This window comes from Ochotona princeps, chromosome X (assembly GCF_030435755.1).
Source record: "Ochotona princeps isolate mOchPri1 chromosome X, mOchPri1.hap1, whole genome shotgun sequence".
NCBI classification, from domain to species: Eukaryota; Metazoa; Chordata; class Mammalia; order Lagomorpha; family Ochotonidae; genus Ochotona; species Ochotona princeps.
Window position 1 is genome coordinate 91,867,307 of NC_080865.1, and position 17,936 is coordinate 91,885,242.

A 17,936-nucleotide genomic window follows, 5' to 3' on the forward strand; every position below is an offset into this window, starting at 1 on the left:
ATTAACCCATGACCTTAAGAGACTGGAAGCCCTTTCTTTTCAATCCATTTGCTTGGTGCAATAAATTATCACCTTGTGTTTATATTAATAGGAAGCTGCCTTTTACATATAAGGATTAATTTCCTCTTTACTATACATGCTGTATTTCACAGCTCTGCAGTGGCATGCAAACATGAAGTTACCACATCAACAAAATTCCTGAGGAAAGAAGTCTCTTTGTAAATACTACAAATCATACTGTTGAAGCTGTCAGGAAAACTGGAGGAGCTACCTCCAGCCAACCACTCCTTCATGGAGATGAGTATTTCCTGAACATCAAACGCAATCATCTACAAATGTAAGAGAATCAAGCCAGCATCACTAACAAACTGAAGCCTTGCTTTCTGCCTAACCCATTCTCTGGCTTGCTGTCTCACTGGCTGGTTAGTCTCTGTTAGTTTACAACAGGCATATTGCTCTCTATGGCATAATTTCTCCCTTCAAGAGTGCTTTCTAGGGCATGCTATGTCAAAAGGTCCTCTACTAAACTCATGTTGATCAGTGGAGAACAACTTGATAGGTTACTCCTAAGCAGACAGGCGAAGAGCCAGTTGTAATCCTGGTAAGTGGTGCTGGCATATTTAAGAGTGCTATGGGATTTTTGCCTAGGTAAAATAAACTCTTTGTTAGTGAACACATTTTGAATGTAAAGGCTCCTAGGGAACAATTAAAATGTTCATCCCACAAGCCCACTGTCTTGGGTTGAGATGGAAAGGTTCTTCTGGCTAAGGCCCATGCCTTTTCTACTAACGACATGCCCAGCACTAACTGGCTAGACAACTGACTTCAGCATGGCCCCATGGGGGGGGAGGGGGCATTCATCAGTGTGCAGAGAATGCAAAGGTTATGTGTAAATAAGCTAGGAAGGTGCATAGGCCATTTCAAGTGTTGCACACACTAACCTCTATGGGGACCAGTAAGAGAGGTACCATATGGCTTTCAATACAGCCTTAAGGCAGTCTCTGAAGAGTCTTCCAAAACGTCATAGAAAATGGGTATTAGGAAAAACACTGGAGTTCAAAACTGTTTGCAACAAAATACGTGTTCTTTTTTTATTCCATTTCAACAACCTTTTAAAATTACCCTGCTATCTACTCATGATCTAATGTCAAGCAAAAAATCAGGACACACAATAGCATGATCAGTCCATTTCCAATGAGCATATATGTATTATCTATGCACTCCAAAAAGAGGAGGTAAATACAACGGTGATGATTTGGTGATGGGAATACAGGGCGATTTAAAACAAAGCAAAGCAAAACAAAACCAAACAGAAACATTTCTCAATTTTGTTTCACTGAATTGTCAGTGACAACAAATCAGAAAAGTAACACTTCTTCATTCTTTCAAGGTATCTTTATTTATTCCCTTCATTCAGTTTAATTGCTGCAGGCTTCAATGTATTTTGCAAACTTTCCCAAATTATTTAGAGTGCACTGGGATATTTAATAATAAAAGAGCAAAAAATCACCAAGGTGTTCCTCCAGTGATCATCAGCATAAAATATCTGGGACTAGTGTGTGGAAAAGCAGTTAACATCACACCTAGGACATCCTTTTGGGCCTGGCTCCAGTTCCAGTTATTCCATTTGTAAGCCATCATTGTTGATGTTGATGTTCTGGTTCACTCCTCCTATCCATATAATGCCTATGACCAGGGCCAGTGCCAGGAGCACAGAACACAACCCAGGTGTCTCAACTAGGTGGCAGGGATACAACTATTTGAACTATTTGTAATTTTTTCCAAGGGTGTACTACTATGCCAACCACAGATACAGCAGTTTTAATGACTGCAAATTATAACACACTATGCACAGATCATAATGTAATCTCTGAGGGACATTTGGGCTTATTTCCAATATTTCACTACTATAAAAAAAAAAGCTGTGATGATCACCACATTAACATTCACCATGAACTTTTACATTAGCTTTTTCTTTCCTTGGGATACACATGAGCTTATCTGAAACTTCTGACACTCTGCTAAAGTGACCTCCAAAAACAATGTGGCTGTGGAACACTCCTGCTTTGTGTGTCATCTTCATGACCAGAGTTCTCATGGCTCTGTTCACATTGTTGAGAGATGTGGTGAGGAGATGGGCATGGAAAATGAATTTGAAAGGGCTTAAGTCAAACCAGCTCAAGAAGCCTGTCAATCAGCAGCAGTTGGTGATGGACCCAAAGAGCCATTTTCATAACCTGTACAGACAAGGCACGTGGCAGGTGGGGGTGAATACCACCATCCCAAAGCTGCCAAGCCGAACAGAACTGGTGCAAAGCACTGGATCCAAAGCCCTCCTGCTTGTGTACACTTGCCAGCCAACATATCAACCACTGCCTGCTGATGTCACACCTTCAGCCAAAGTCAAAGCAAAGGCTTCAGGGAGTCTATGAGCCTTGGCCCCTGGGCCTGGTGTGGTAGCCTAGCTGCTAAAGTCCTCACCTTGCACGTGCTGGGATCCCATATGGGCACAGGTTCTAATTCTGGCAGCCCCACTTCCCATCCAGCTCCCTGCTTGTGACCTAGGAAAGCAGTCAAGGACTGCCCAAAGCCTTGGGACCCTGCACCCACGTGGGAGAGCCAAAAGAGGCTCCTGGCTTCAGACTGGCTCAGCTCAGCTCAGCTCTGGCCGTTGCGGAGTGAATCAATGGGAGTTGATTCTGGGTGTGAATCAACGGATGGAAGATTTTCCTCTCAGTATCTCCTCCTCTCTGTATCTGAGCCTTGGGTGCTATGGAAGCTGCATGAACACTTTCAATCCTGTGAGGCAACCAACGATAACCACAATGGGTCACGCTTCAGATCACAACTCAAAAGACAGAAAACATCAACAGACCAAAGTGTTTTGTCGCAGCTCCCAATTTGGTTACTGTAAGCACTCAGGCTGTGGCTCAGTCAAGGGTCACAGAGAGATTAAACAAGAAATAAGCGAAAGTATCTGACCTTTTAGATACTTTCACAGGGCAACAGGACTGCACGGCACAGAACGGTAGTGCTTTCCAAATAAATCTAGGACTATTAACACGACCTGACAGGGGCATTTTCAGGAGGGCCAAGACTCAGGTCATTTGCTGTATTTCTGCACCTAGTCAACCTGTGAGATGCTGCCCTGTTCCAATCTTGAGATAGGAGCAGGTGTTGGGCACAGCAGTTCAGATGCTCTCGGGAGGCTGGCAGCTCACACATGCATGCCTGGGTTCCAGTCCTGCCTCAGCTTGTCCCCCAGCTTCCTGGGAGGCGGCAGTTAGTAGCCCAAATACTTGGGTTCCTGTCACCCACGTGGGAGACCCGGATCAACTTCCCAGCTCCTGGCTTCGAACTGTCACAGAAACAGCCCTGGAGGAGGGAGTCACTAGATGGCAGATATGTCTCTCTCTCTCTCCGCCCTTCAAGTCAAGTGAAAAAAATAAACGAATAAAAGGAATAGCTTTATGTGAGTAAAAAAAAAAAATGTTAAGGGCGGGGGTGGGGGTGATGGTGGGCTCCTTGGAAAATTGCAGCAATGACCTTTTCGTGAACAGTCAGGAAGCTGAGTTGTCCACACGGGTCTTCAGTGTGTTGAACTTAGCCTCCACTCTCCTGTTCTCAGCGGCTTCAAGAAGCCATTGTGGTCAGTGATTAAAACACTGATTCAACTGAGAAGGAACAGCACTTCATGTCCTGTGCTTCAGTGCGATGACAGCAAATGGGGGGGGGGGTGCTGCAGGGCTTCAGTGAAGGGCGGCACTCTAGTTTACACAGCCACGCAGATAGCAGGGACAATTATTTCTTTTATGTGCACTTTAAGCTAATTCGGAAAATTTCTACTATTATTCCAGTTTAACAAGCTACAGGCTCCTGGGAGGATTTTCAAAGACCCAGCGAGAGTAGCTGAGAGTGAAGAAATGATAGGAGGAAAATAGAGGGTACCATACAGACAGCTAATTAACATCGTGTAAGACCATTTAGTGAGGCAGCTGGGCTTGTCACATGTTTTAAAAGATTCACAGAATTTTCCGAACTCAAAGGGTTTTCAGAGAGCATTCAGCACAAGCCCCTCATTTCATGGATGGGAAAACTGAGACCTAGTTAATTGCATCAGGTCACAGTAGGCTCAATGCAGAAGCAGGGCGATACCTCAGGGTACCTCCGAAGTACCTCCAAAGTTGTTGAACCTGCTCCAAAAATGATAAATGATCGCTCCCGACAGAGTAGCATCAAACAATCTATCCAGATTTCCTTTAATCTGCAAATAATGATTCAAGGAATTTTTTAACAATAGTATTTCTACATAGCTACAACATCATTTTTACGTATATTTATTATGGCAGCTCTAATCATCCTACTGTATTATATATTTTTTTCTTCTGCTAATGCTTCTTCAAAATCCAAGCATTTCTCATAAAACACCAAGCATGGGAGAGGGGGGTTGTCTTTATGCTGTAGTCCCCAAACACAAATTATGCCCCAGTTCTACTATTGCTATTCCCTTTGCCAAGCAATTCTTCACAACCCCTCTGAACTGCCTGATTAGCATATTCATGAGACAACTGATTCAACTATGTTAATTAGCAGCTTTACTACCAAAAAAAAAAAAAAAAAAAAAAAAATCCCAGAACTGGCCAAGAGGGGGAGCAGCTAGCTGTGTCACTCCTATGCTCAGACTCTACCTCCAGCATGGGAACCTCCTGAGTTACATAGTAGACAGACAAGTACAGAAGCAAATTCTAAAAACTCATAGTGACATATTTGAACCTGCGAAACCCAAGGATTCTTTTGCATGAGATGCTGTCAAAGCAATTGCTCTCTTGAACTCCACCCAGATCTAAGTGCACACACACGTACTCACATACACGCAAGCACACATGTTTAGAACATAAAAACTACACATCACACACTGTACAAACCCTTGAGATGTCCACAAAATATAAAATCACAGTATAAAACAAACAAAAGAAGATTTTGGAGATCAAGAAGGGATTCACCACTCAGCTCCAATGACTCCAAAAACACCAGGCTGCCACTAGAACTCCGATTGGCAATCAAGGCAAAATGATGAAAAACTGAAATGATGGGATAACTTCTAGTGACAGAGGTTATTAACCGTACAAGCCCCTGGACTCTATTTTTATGTACAGGGTTACAAACAAATAAAATCTCACAGGCATGCTTGGGTGATACCAGGGGTTGTCTGGAGTCAGGGTCACAGCTTGAACCTATGCAACAAATAGCAAAAGGTAAGCCCTGTGTGATGGCTTAGTGGCCAAATCCTGGCCTTTGCACGCACTGGGATCCCACCGGGGCACCATTTCATATCCCCGCTGCTCCACTTTGCAACCAGGTCCCTGCTTTTGGTCTGGAAAAGCAGTAAAGGGTGCTCCAAGGTCTTGGGACCCTGAACCAGCGTGGGAGAGACTAGAAAAAGCTCCAGACTTCTGGCTTCCTATCAGCTCAGCTCAAATTGTAGCCATTTGTGGAATGAATCAGTTGATGGAAGATCTTTTTCTCTGTCTCTCCTTCTCTCTGCCTTCTGCCTTTCCAATAGAAATAAATACATCTTTTTAAAAAAATGACAAAAGGTAATTCATTGCAGTGCCCTGGCCCCCTGTGTTGCTGTGTCCTGCTGCGTCCTCACTAGGTGTCTCCAGCTTCCACTGTGCAAACTAGCTGCCCTGTCTTGCTCTCCCAGTTGCCATCCTGTTACTTGCTCTGCTATCCTCTCTTTCATTCACACCAAAGTCACGGAGTTTACATGCCGGCTTTTTTAAATCTATTTTTATTTTGAATTTTGAATTATGTAGTACAATTCGTATACACTGGGATTCCCCCTAAACTCCCACCTCCCAAAAGATTTTTCCCATTTTACTACAATGGTGTGTAGTCCTTCACAAGGAATCTTAACTCTATCAGTCTCATAAGGAATCATAATTCCATCAGTGTCTTATTTAAGTGTACCCCGACGTTGTTGGTACAATGTCCGACAGTCCAGCATCCCATTGTCTACACATGTCCAACAGTTTCATTGGGAACCCATCTTTTGTCTGGAAGCAGGGATGCATGTTGCATTATATCCCCACATCTGTATATGATAGACCCCAGTACTCCATCACTATACATTTCCATAATTGAGAAGCCATGAAACAAAGTCAACAACTGGTATGAGTTAGAACAACAGCATACGGGCTGGCTTTTGCAATAGGCAGGGTAATTTCCCACCTTTGGGTTCTGAGTTAACATTCCTCTATGGTATTTACTCAACATCCCTGGATCCTTAGGCTTTTAGAATGGCAGGTCCTAGTTACCCATGTGAAAAACACATCAGTCTGGTGCAGCACTTAGACACCACTTGGGATGCCAGAATCACACATCTAATGACATATCTAAACACCTGGCGCCCAAATTCTAGTGGCCTTTGAGCTGCTGATGGCACAAGTAAGTGGGTTTTTACCATTCTCATGGAGACCCAGATCTGAGTTTGCTGCCCCTGATTTCTGCCTGGCCTTGCCTGTAAGTCATCAGAAAGGAAGTCTCTATTTCAACTAAAACAAAAAAGTATATATCTATAATAAAAAAGTATATATATATATAAAATAATGGACAGGCACTTAGTGGGTTACATCACCACTTAGGATGCCTACATCCCATACAGAGTGCCAGTTTTACCTACCACACACTAAATCCATCTTCCTGCTAATGTGTCTGGGAAACAGCAAATGATGATTGAAATACTCGTGTCCCTGCCAACTGTATGGGAGACCTGGATGGAGTTCCTGGCTACTAGCTTCAGCCTGACCAAGCCCTGGCTAGTATGGGCTTAGTGGTAATAATCTAGTGGCTGGAAGAATTACGAGAGACAGAGAGGAAGACAATCAGAAAGAAACAAACACACACACACACACACACACACACACACACACCCTACATCCACTAGTTTAAGCCTCAAATGGATGCAATTACTGGTGCTGGGCTGGTCCAAAGCTAGGAGACTGGAGATTCTGTAGGTCTCCCACATAAGTACAGAGTATCCCAAGCACTTGAGCTATCCTCTGCTGCTTTTCCATGCACATTACCAGGAGAAGTCCATATGTGGGGCTGCAGTTGGCAAACAGCACCAGCCCCATAAATAAATGTTTTTAAAAATACCTGAAAATCAATCAAGCAATGCAGCACACATTACAGAATTATGGTTTGCTGGCACCAGTTAACTGAGGTTTTACTATTATAATATTATTTCATTGTTTCAGAAGACCTAACTTGGAGAAAAATGTACAGGGTATTTTGGCTCTGTTCTGATCTCTAGGCCACACTACTACCCTTTCAAAAAAAAAAATTTGCTCAGTGACTTCATTGACCATGCCATATTTTAATTTGAAACTAGAAGACAAAAACTCGAGACGCATAATTTTTCCTGAGAAGACTTGAAATAATTCAGGCATAGTATTCACACATTATGTGGATGTAAAGGGCAGGAGAGACTAGTTTTCAGTCCCTTGTTTTTTTTCTTAAATTAAAGGCAACACTAACACTGTGAGTTTTTCTACATGGTTAAAAAAAAAAGCCTACACATTAGAGTCAGAGGAGTTGTGCTATAAAACTAAGAGGAGTGAAAAGGGTTTTTTTTTAAGATTTATTTTATTTTCATTACAAAGTCAGATATACAGAGAGGAGGAGAGACAGAGAGGAAGATCTTCCTTCTTCTGATTTACTCTCCAAGTGACCACAACAGCCAATGCTGTGCCAACCCAAAGCCAGGAGCCAGGAACCTCCTCCAGGTCTCCCACGCGGGTGCAGGGTCCCAAGTCCTTGGGCCATCCTCGACTGCTTTCCCAGGCCACAAGCAGGGAGCTGGATTAGAAGTGGGGCTGCTGGGATTAGGACTTGTGCCCATATGGGATGCCGGCATATTCAAGGTGAGGACTTTAGCTGCTAGGCCACCACACAAGGCCCTCGAAGAGGGTTTCGAAAGAGTAAGTTAAGCAGCAGGCCCAGAGACAATGGTTGTGGGCCACACTCCAGGAAGACACTCATAACAAAACAGTGGTGAGACTTGGAGAAGATGGCTTTAGAGCTGGGAAACAACTTTATTTCTGCCCCATTGTGTGACTAACAAAAGAATCATTTCTAAGTAGCAGAATGGTTTCCCCTTCAACATTCTATCACAAAGTCCTCAAGTTATGCTTTTTAAACTTCAACCCTCATCCTCCAAGATCCAGGATCCCATATGTGGGTTGGTTCAAGTCCCAAATGCTCCACTTCCTTTCCAGCTCGCTGCTTGTAGCCTGGGAAAGCAGTGAAGGATGGTGCAAAGCCTTGGGACCCTGCACCTGCATGGGAGACCCAGAAAAAGCTCTTGGCTCTTGACTTCAGATAGTCTCAGCTCTGGCCTTTGCAGCCACTTGGGTAGTGAACCAGTGGACAGAAGATATTTCTCTCTGTTTCTCCTTCTCTCTATAAATCTGATCTACCTTTCCAATAAAAATAAATAAATCTTCATGAACAAAACAAATTAACATCTCAAGATTAGAAAGATGGCCATCTATGTGCTCCCCTCAAAGGAACAGAATATCATCAGTTTATTATCTTGAAAGGGAGACAATATAATGGAGAGAACTGTCATACTTTGGAAAGTAACCTTAATTTAGTGGTCAAGAGGCAAGGATGCTCTAATAATGTATTTTCCAGTAGCACTCACTCTCACAAGGTGCTCATATACTGTTAAATCCCAGAAAAACTTACACTGTATGTTTAGGGAATAAGAGACCATGAGGAAGACAGAAGGATGCGTAAATTATTCCTAGGCAGCCAGCAAATGGAGATAGAATTAAGATTAAATGCATTTTTTTCCACACAAAGTATCTAGAAAAAAAAATACGGTGTTTTAGTTCAAGTGCATTAGAGACTCAATTTGCTTTTGTGGTCTAGCCTGGAAACGTAACTACCACTTATTAAATCAGTTGTGTGGAATAAAAATATGAAAGCCAACATTTGAAAGACATCCTGTTCTATAGCTGAGGACTGACTTATCAGCAATATCAAATCTAATTTAGTCTAACTTCTCACCATGGTAACAAGCCCTTGGCAGAAATACTCAAAGACATTTCACATCTAGAAAACTTGCCTTGTACTTCTTTGCCACTCATGTCAAGAAAAGCGTGCATCAAAGGTACTATGTAATTAGAATGGCCTTTAAAACAGGCATAAAACAAATCATTCCTATCAAAATTAAATCCATTACACATCAATCTTCATGCTGAGAGAATAGCATCAGAGAAAACAATCTTAGATCCTCTATTCTGATTCCCCGAAGTCTGTCACTTCTAACACCATCTCCATAACGGATTGAAGGGCCACTTATTTAACACATTTTGGTGATTTGTTCGCTATTAAAGGAAAGTGTGGATGTGAGAAACACAGTGGGATCTGCTACAGCTTTCTATGCAAACATGGCACTCAAGCCCTGGCTACAAGGGAAAGGCAGCTACAGCTCGGCTTCACAAAGGCCATGACGCCCAACAGCCACTTCGGGGTCCTGGCTGAGTGAGCACTCTCGGGGAGAGGTATCGTCCTGTCCGTGATGTAGGAATTGCAGCTATCCTTGGGGAGCTACTTAGAAATTTGAACTCCAGCATGGGCAAGGGTCTCTAGGGTTATTTTGACTAAGACCAGCTTCAGATGCCTGCTTTGTATCACGAAGTCTTTCTTTCCCCACCCCCCATAGTGAGTTATGTCAACAATACTCCTCAGTGTTCACCCATGAAAATAAATGAAAGTTAAAAAAAAAAAAGAAAAAAAAAGAAAAGAAATGAAAGTATTTAAACTTAACCAGACTATGTTTTGTTCCTTGTGACCATACTTCCCCTAATGTCTAGCATACAGACTCCAGGGAGGATTCTAGCCATGGGATTGGAGGACTAACTTGGCCTGGGGGACAAGCACAAAGGGAACCGAGGCGCTCTAAAACAGGCAGTGTACAAACTGAAACCATCAGCCCTGAAAGGTGACTTGAATAACATACCATCAAATTTCTTGTATCGGGAAGCGAAGACGGCCTGCAAGTGATTGCACTGTTCGCTCACCACACTTTTGAAATCATCTTTACTCTGTATGCTGTACTTCTCCTCCATCTCCTGAGAGCAGCAGGTAGAACCCTGGGGACAGATCTTCAAATGATCACCTGCAAGATGAAAAGGAGGACAGTCAACCTCTGTCATCAATCATCAAGGCCAGAAGGTGCCCATGTACTGTTTTATCTCACACTATGAGCACCCTTACAAGGATCCGGTATTGTGTCTACCTAAAAAGTTTCATGGAACCTAAACACATGTAGATTCTCTTCTTGGCTTCTCTCCTCCCTAAGCCAAAAGAACCTGCTAACAATGCCAGATGTGGGCAACAGCCTAGGTTGCACTGTACCTAGGCAAATGTTGCACTGCTGGGAGAAAAGCAGTAATAATAGCTGGCAGGCATCCTGAACCAGGTTAATGCCAAATCTCTGTTAATGATACAAGTGTGCCAGCATAGTTGCCTAGCTTATTTTATTTTTTTTCCCTCTAAAGATATGTAGAGGCAGGGAGGGAGGCTGGGTCCATGACACCCAGGGGTATGGAGCCTGGTGGGGCCCAGGTTGCCTGGCCAGGGTCCTTGGGTCCACCTGCACAATGGGTGTCAGGGCCGTAAGCCCCAGGTAGTCCTCCTCAGTGGAAAAGACAGAGCAGTGAATGGCAGGCCCAGATGCACACAGAGGATATAGAAGCCCATTGGGACCTGCAGAGGACATCTGGTACCATATCAGAGAAAGGAGAGCAGAACAAATTGGTCAACTATCCCAATGGGCAAATGGAGACTCCAGGTCAAATATGTCAGCTGATGGACATTGGAAGAATTTTCCCATCCTTGGATTCCCCATCCTTGGCGAGAGTGTCAGCATTTGAGAAACATTGAAATGACTTAAGTAGACGCCTTGGAGCATGATTCTCATCATGGACCTGGGTTGATATTTGCTGGCTGCTCCCCATCCTCGGGTACTCAGGCTATTGGGAGTTTGGCTGTGGCTTGTCACCACTCATGTCCCCCCTGGCCCCAGGTAAAAGACAAAGGAAAACAACAATTCCACCCACTTTCAAGTAACTCTTGATCATTCCCATCCTAGTCAACTATATAAAAATCATCAAAAGTAAAAATTTAAAAAAAACATGCTAACAAAGCAGATGGCAAAACCACAGGATGAATGAAATGGCCAATAAAAGGAGCAGCATTCTATACCAACTGAGGTCTTCTTTATGAATTCCCTGAGATTCTCCGGGATATACTATGTAAGCCATGCAAGTGAAACAGATTTTCTGGATTTAGAAATTTATACAAGAAAGGCTTTCCCCCACAGAAGGTTATTTCAGAAAATTCAAGCCTGTATAAATTTCAAAAATGCTCTGCACCCAAAATAAGCTAATCTTTTACTTCCATTATTCATGAGTCTTTTTCAAGTGCCTTTATAAGTGACAATCAAAAATGAGGCATATCCATGAGAAATTGTTACATTGGGGAAGTAAAGATAATTGGCGTATTTCTTCTTTTTAAAATTTATTTAAAAACAGTGAGTGCTAGATGGAAAGAGAGATCTTCCATTCAGTGGATGACTCCACAATGTTTACAAGAGCCAGCACTGGGCCAGGCTGAAGCCTGGGGCCAGGAATTAGAAGTACTTGGAATGTTTGAGCCATGAGCACATGAGCACAATCCCAGGATGTGCAGTAGTGACAAGCTGGATCCCCAAGCAGGCCTCAACCCCGGGCACTTGAGTATTTGATATGAGCATTCTATGTCATGTATTAACCACTGAGTCAAATGCTCAGCCTAGGGCCTGGCAAGGTAGCCTAGCAGTTAAAGTCCTCGCCTTGCATACACCAGGATCCCATATGGGTGCTGGTTCTATGGCCCTGCTTTCCACCTAGCTCCCTGCTTGTGGCCTGGGAGAGCAGTTGAAGATGGCCCAAAGCCTTGGGACCCTGCATCCATGTGGGAGACCAGGAAGGAGCTCCTGGCTCTTGGCTTTGGATTGGCTCAGCTCCAGCCATTGCAGCCACTTGGGGAATAAATCAGCAGATGGAAGATCTTCCTCTCTGTCTCTCCTCCTCCTCTCTTAAATCTGACTTTCCAATAAAAACAAAATAAATCTTTAAAACAGATGCTCAGCCTAGATTTGTGCTGAGGAGGCTAGGGGAGTTTAGGTTAGATGATCTCAACCCATGATAAACAACAGAGTGGGCAGTGCAATGCGAGCCTCCATCTTGACATTTGCTGACATTTGTTTTTATGTAGATGTCAGAGACAACATCCACTGTGCGAGTCAACAGCATAGCTGGCCATCCCAATATAGACTAATGGCTGCCAATGTATGTAACCTTTAAGTAGCCTTACAAGTCAAAGGAAATGTCAAAGTCATCATCACTCCAGAGCAGCCCGACCCATGAAGTATCTCTTTCTGCATTTTTCTTGCAGTACAGAGCTCAGGGCATCAAAGTGTTAGTTCTGGAATCCCTGGAGACTCCTCTCTTCTTTCTCTGCAGTGGAACAAAAATGGTACCTTAAAAGACAGTGCTGGCCTTGGCATGATGACTCGGTGATTAAACCCATGTCTTGCATGTACTGGGAACCCCTTTGGTAGCTGGCTGCTCTACTTCCCATCCAGCTCCCTTCCTGTGGCCTGGGAAAACAGTCGAGGATGGCCCAAGGCCTCTGGACCCTGCACTCACGTGGGAGACCCGGAAGAAGCTCATGGCTCCTGGCTTCGGATCAGCTCAGCTCTAGCCATTGTGGCCATTTGGGGAGTGAACCAGCAGATGGAAGATCTTTCTCTCTGTCTCTCCTTATATATGTAAATCTGACTTTCCAATAAAAATTTAAAAATAATAATAAAATGAAATTTTAAAAAGAACGGCATTTACCACCAGGAAGATGTGTACTATTCAAAAATCACCTGCACCAGGACCTATTGCTTTGGTTACTATAAAATGATGGGTGTGGCTTAATTCTGTACCCATGTTTATAAGGATTCACATTCACTTTGGTCTGGAAAGAATCAGCCATGCAGGAATGATTCCATTCCTGAACCTGGCAGGGGGCCGAGTACATTCAAGAAACAAAGGGCTGGCAAAGGAAGAGCCAATCTCCGAGCCCACACTCATCGTGGGAAATGACCAGGAGCTAGCCCCCGCTGCTTCTGGGGCATGTACATATGGGAAATGGGTTTTCATCTAACAGGGATAGTAAAGGAACTGTGGGGTGGCAGCGCATTATATATAAAATGAACTTGGCTATTTAGCGCCTAACACTAGCTTGACATCTGCACATAGGCAACCAATCATGCATATTTCCCATCATTCTTCCCTTGTGGCAATTAAAAACTAGAGAGCGTTACTGCCAGGAAAAAGTGGGGGAGGGGTAGATATAGCATAAAACGGGAATATTCAAGTGACTTCCATGTCCAGAGATGGCTAAAAGCTGCTTATGAATTTTTGAAAAGCTTGATCAAAAAATTCTACTAACAACAACAAAATAAACCAACAACAAGAAGAAAAGCATTTTTTGGAAAAGGGCATGAGCATGTAGCACAGGGCTGTGAAGTTGCAGAGTATCTCAGATCTCATTAGTGAGAGGAGAAAGGTTGTTAAGACTCAGCTTTATCGAAACGCTTTTGTTACCCCAAAACAAAACTCCTTCCCTACTGGCTTAACAAGTTCTCGCAGCGGGCCTTTCTCGTGCTGGGACCTATAATTACCAGAGAGATATCACTCATCTCCTGATTTCAGGCTTGATGGCTTTCCCCATTACAGTCTTAATATCTGAAACAATGAGGGACACCAGACAGTACAAGGGCTCCAGTTTTATTAATAATCCACAGCATAATCAGACTCCCAGGCACAAAATTAACCGAAATGCACAGAACGACAACTTATACGTAAGACTAACGATGTTGATCATTCCAGATAGAGTGGGTTCTTTTGTAATATCGCCAGAGTGTTAAAATCTGTAACAGTACTGGATGATTTTTCAAGACTCTATGGTGATATGCTTTGAGGTTCCCAAGCAAAAACAATTCCTGAGTTTGTAAAATAATTGATGCTCATGTGACCTTCACAGGATCCACACACATGACAAAGGAGACCTTATTGGATGATCCCTTTTCCTTCTTCTTCCACGCACCAGGACAAGTCAGCATGCAGGCATGTATGCACACCCCAGAGCAGAGCAGGAAGAATGAACTGTCCCCATTGAGGAAGGTGCTGGAGTCGAGCGGTTGAAACCTACCCAGAAGAATCTGACACAAGGGAAAACTTCCTTTGAAAATGAATAAGCTCGGGCCCGGCGGCGTGGCCTAGCAGCTAAAGTCCTCGCCTTGAAAGCCCCGGGATCCCATATGGGCACCAGTTCTAATCCCGGCAGCTCCACTTCCCATCCAGCTCCCTGCTTGTGGCCTGGGAAAGCAGTTGAGGACTGCACCCACGTGGGAGACCCGGAAGAGGTTCCAGGTTTCCGGCTTTGGATCGGCGCGCATCGGCCCGTGTATATCTGGCTGTAATAAAATGAATAAATCTTTAAATAAAAAGAGAGAAAAAGAAAATGAATAAGCTCTCTGCTGAAAGGATACAACGCTCCCAACACTGTGCCAAGCAGGGCCCACCATCTATCTCAATACTATCTGGGACCCTAGGCAGGACCTCAGGGAGAACTTCCTTCTTCATTATTTCCAGGAGGACTCTGTGTCATGGTGCAAGGTTTGTCTTGACTGACAACAGCACAGTAGACATTTGCTAATATTTTCTCTGGCCAGGCTTACTTTCTTTCAGCGTAAAGTTCCCACTGCAACATACAACAGGGCCCTGACTGTATCAGTTACTCAATTCCCATTTCATTCTTGCCAAAAGGCCTGAACTTAATGCAGTTAAATACACACTTGGGAATTAGCCCCAAGATATCCATAGGGGAAGAGCGATTCAGTGCCATAATTGGTTAGTGCTGCTGAGAAGTATGGGGAGGAAAAGGAGGCCAGGGTGGGTGTGATTTGAAACTGGAATCACAGTCTTGATTTCTAAGAAACTTGACAACTTCTATTTTAAGCTCCCCCAAGATGAGTTTATTTTGAAATCCAAGACATCGTCATTATTTGCACCCCCATGTTTATTGCAGCTCAATTCACAATAGCTAAGACATGGAATCAACTTACATGTTCATTAACTGCTGACTGGATAAAGAAAATGAGGTATTAACATACACTGTGGAATACTACTGAGCCATAAAACAGACTGAAATCCTGCATGCCACTGGGAACCATTAGCTCACTGAAAAAACTGAACAAAAAGCCAAGCATCACATGTTTACTAGTTAATATAGAAGACAATATAAATGTATAGAAAGGAAAAATATCCTGTAATTTCATTTTGAAGCTGCTGCTTCCACTCTTGAGGAACTGTGATTTTCATATTTTATGTTTACCCAAACTATCTTCTCTGTAGGGCAGAAATAGAGAAGACAGACATCTTCCATCTGCCGGTCCACTCTCCGAATCTGCTGCAATGGCCAGGGCTGGCCAGGCTGACAACTTGGGCCATCTTCGCTGCTTTCCCAGGCTCACTGACACGTAGCTGAATTGCAGGTGGAACAGCCAGGACTAGAATCAGCTAAACACTAGCCTCCTATTTGTTGAAAGAATGATTACTAGTGTATTTAGCTTGTGACTGTACAGTGTACTAAAATTATGTTTTTGAAAAAAAATAAAGGAAGGATAGGGGAGGGGAACTGAGTGTGGGAAATGGGAATGGAAGTATGGTCATCTTCGCAGAATTCCATGAAATACATAAAATCTGTTCTCTTTATATTAGTGATATTTTCAAAAGGAAAGATATCTTGGGGCCTGGCGGTGTGACCTAGCGGCTAAAGTCCTCGCCTTGAATGTGCCAGGATCCCATCTCTGCTTGTGGCCTGGGAAAGTAGTTGAGGACAGCCCAATGCTTTGGGACACTGCATCCGTGTGGGAGACCCAGAAGAAGCTCCAGGTTCCTGGCTTCGGATCGGCGCAGCACTGACCATTGTGCTCACTTGTGGAGTGAATCATCGGACGGAAGATCTTCCTCTCTGTCTCTCCTGCTCTCTGTATATCTGACTTTGTAATAAAAATAAATAAATCTTTAAAAATAGCTTGTATTTTGTATCATAAAGTGCTTCCAAAATACTACGTCTAGGGCTCAGCCCGGTAGCCTAGTCACTAAAGTCTTAGCCTTGCACGAACCAGGATTCCATGTGGGCGCTGGTTAGTGTCCTGGCTGTTCTACTTCCCTTCCAGCTCCCTGGTTGTGGCCTGGGAAAGCAACTGAGGACGGATCAAAGCCTTGGGACACTGTGCTTGCGTGGAAGAACCCAGAAAAAGCTCCTCGCTCCTGACTTCAGCTCAGCTTGGCTCAGCTCAGCTCTGGCCGTTGTAGCCACTTGGGGAGTGAATCAGTGGACAAAAGATTCTCTCTCTTTCTCTATCTCTCTCTTCCTTCTCTCTGTAAATTTGATCTTCCAATAAAATAAAATAAATCTTTTTAAAAATGTTATGTCCGGATGAGAATTTTCATTCTGGACATCTCCTTTCTAAATGTGGTGCTATTTGACACTGATACCATGATTTCCATTAGAACTATTATCAACAGCAGTCAAGAGAGAGAGAGAGTGAGCCACTGTCGGGTGGCACGTTTTTAAAGAGGCCTTGGATGATTCAGATGTGTACCTACAGTTAGGAAACACTTTGAGCCCTGAAGAGCACCTAACTACCGAACCCAATAGCTCAGGGAATAGTAGGTTATGACCTAGAATTGTCATTCATCTCCGTTTCCCTGTGAGACTCTAGCTACCGTGGTTCTTGGCATACCTACAGATATGCTTGTCCATGACTCTCTTCCAGTTCCTCACAACTCTGCTGATTCCCACTTTTCCTTCTGCCCATCATTGCTCTTTTTGATCCCACCCCATGGCTTTAACTGTATGTAATATGAAGATGCAGAGGTTTTCTTTATTTGTTGAACTTATGATGAGTTCCTTGTTCACAATTTTAAACAGCAGGTGAGGGCCTGGAGCAGTAACTAGTGGCTTAAGTCCTCGCCTAGCATGCACCGGGATCCTATATAGTCACTGGTTCTAATCCTAGCAGCCCCGCTTCCTATCCAGCTCCCTGCTTGTGGCCTGGGAAAGCAGTTGAGGACGGCCCAAAGCTTTGGGACCCTGCACCTGCGTGGGAGACCCAAAAAAGGTTCCTGGTTCCTGGCTTCTGCTCAGCTCAGCTCAGCTCAGCTCAGCTCCAGCAATTGCGGCCGCTTTGGAGTGAATCAGCAGATGGAAGATCTTCCTCTCTGTCTCTCCTCCTCTCTGTATATCTGACTTTCCAATAAAAACAATTATTAAGGAAGCACCTAAATTAAGTTACTTTCTGTAAAGGGCCCTTGATCAGATTTTTTCGTTCTAGGTCTGTGGCCCTCAATAGAAAAATTTCCCAGCCCTGTTGTAGGGCGATTATATGGGAGGCAATGAAGCATGCTTTTAAAATGCTTGACTCTATGGCATTAAAAACAAAAACAAAACAAAAAAAATCAATCAAAAGAGCCAAATTTTTTTCAATCATATCAGCTCTATGTAATTTTGTTTGTTTTATTATTAATGCCTTCATTTTCAAAGCTGAAAAAACATAATCACACTAAATTACTCCTCAATTCCGTTTGAGTGTGTAGTGTTTTTTTTTTTTTTCTAAAAGCACTTCAAATCAGCAATCAATCTACATAGTAGGCACTGGATGTGAGGAATCTATTCCATCCTTTAACAAAGCTCTGGGGTGAACATTTTGTTTGCTACTCTTTCCAAGATTGGCTGGGATGTACAAATGGGCTATC

The 17,936-nt window shown here is 43.5% G+C and overlaps 1 protein-coding gene across 1 annotated transcript in view; it reads right to left on the bottom strand.

Moving 5' to 3' along the window:
- Positions 1 to 17,936, bottom strand: part of GPC4 (glypican 4) — a 112,182-nt gene that overhangs the window by 26,750 nt on the left and 67,496 nt on the right. The window contains exon 3 of the mRNA XM_058658866.1: positions 10,034 to 10,192. Within this exon, the coding sequence (XP_058514849.1) occupies positions 10,034 to 10,192 (159 nt within the window). The remainder of the gene's footprint in view (positions 1 to 10,033; positions 10,193 to 17,936) is intronic.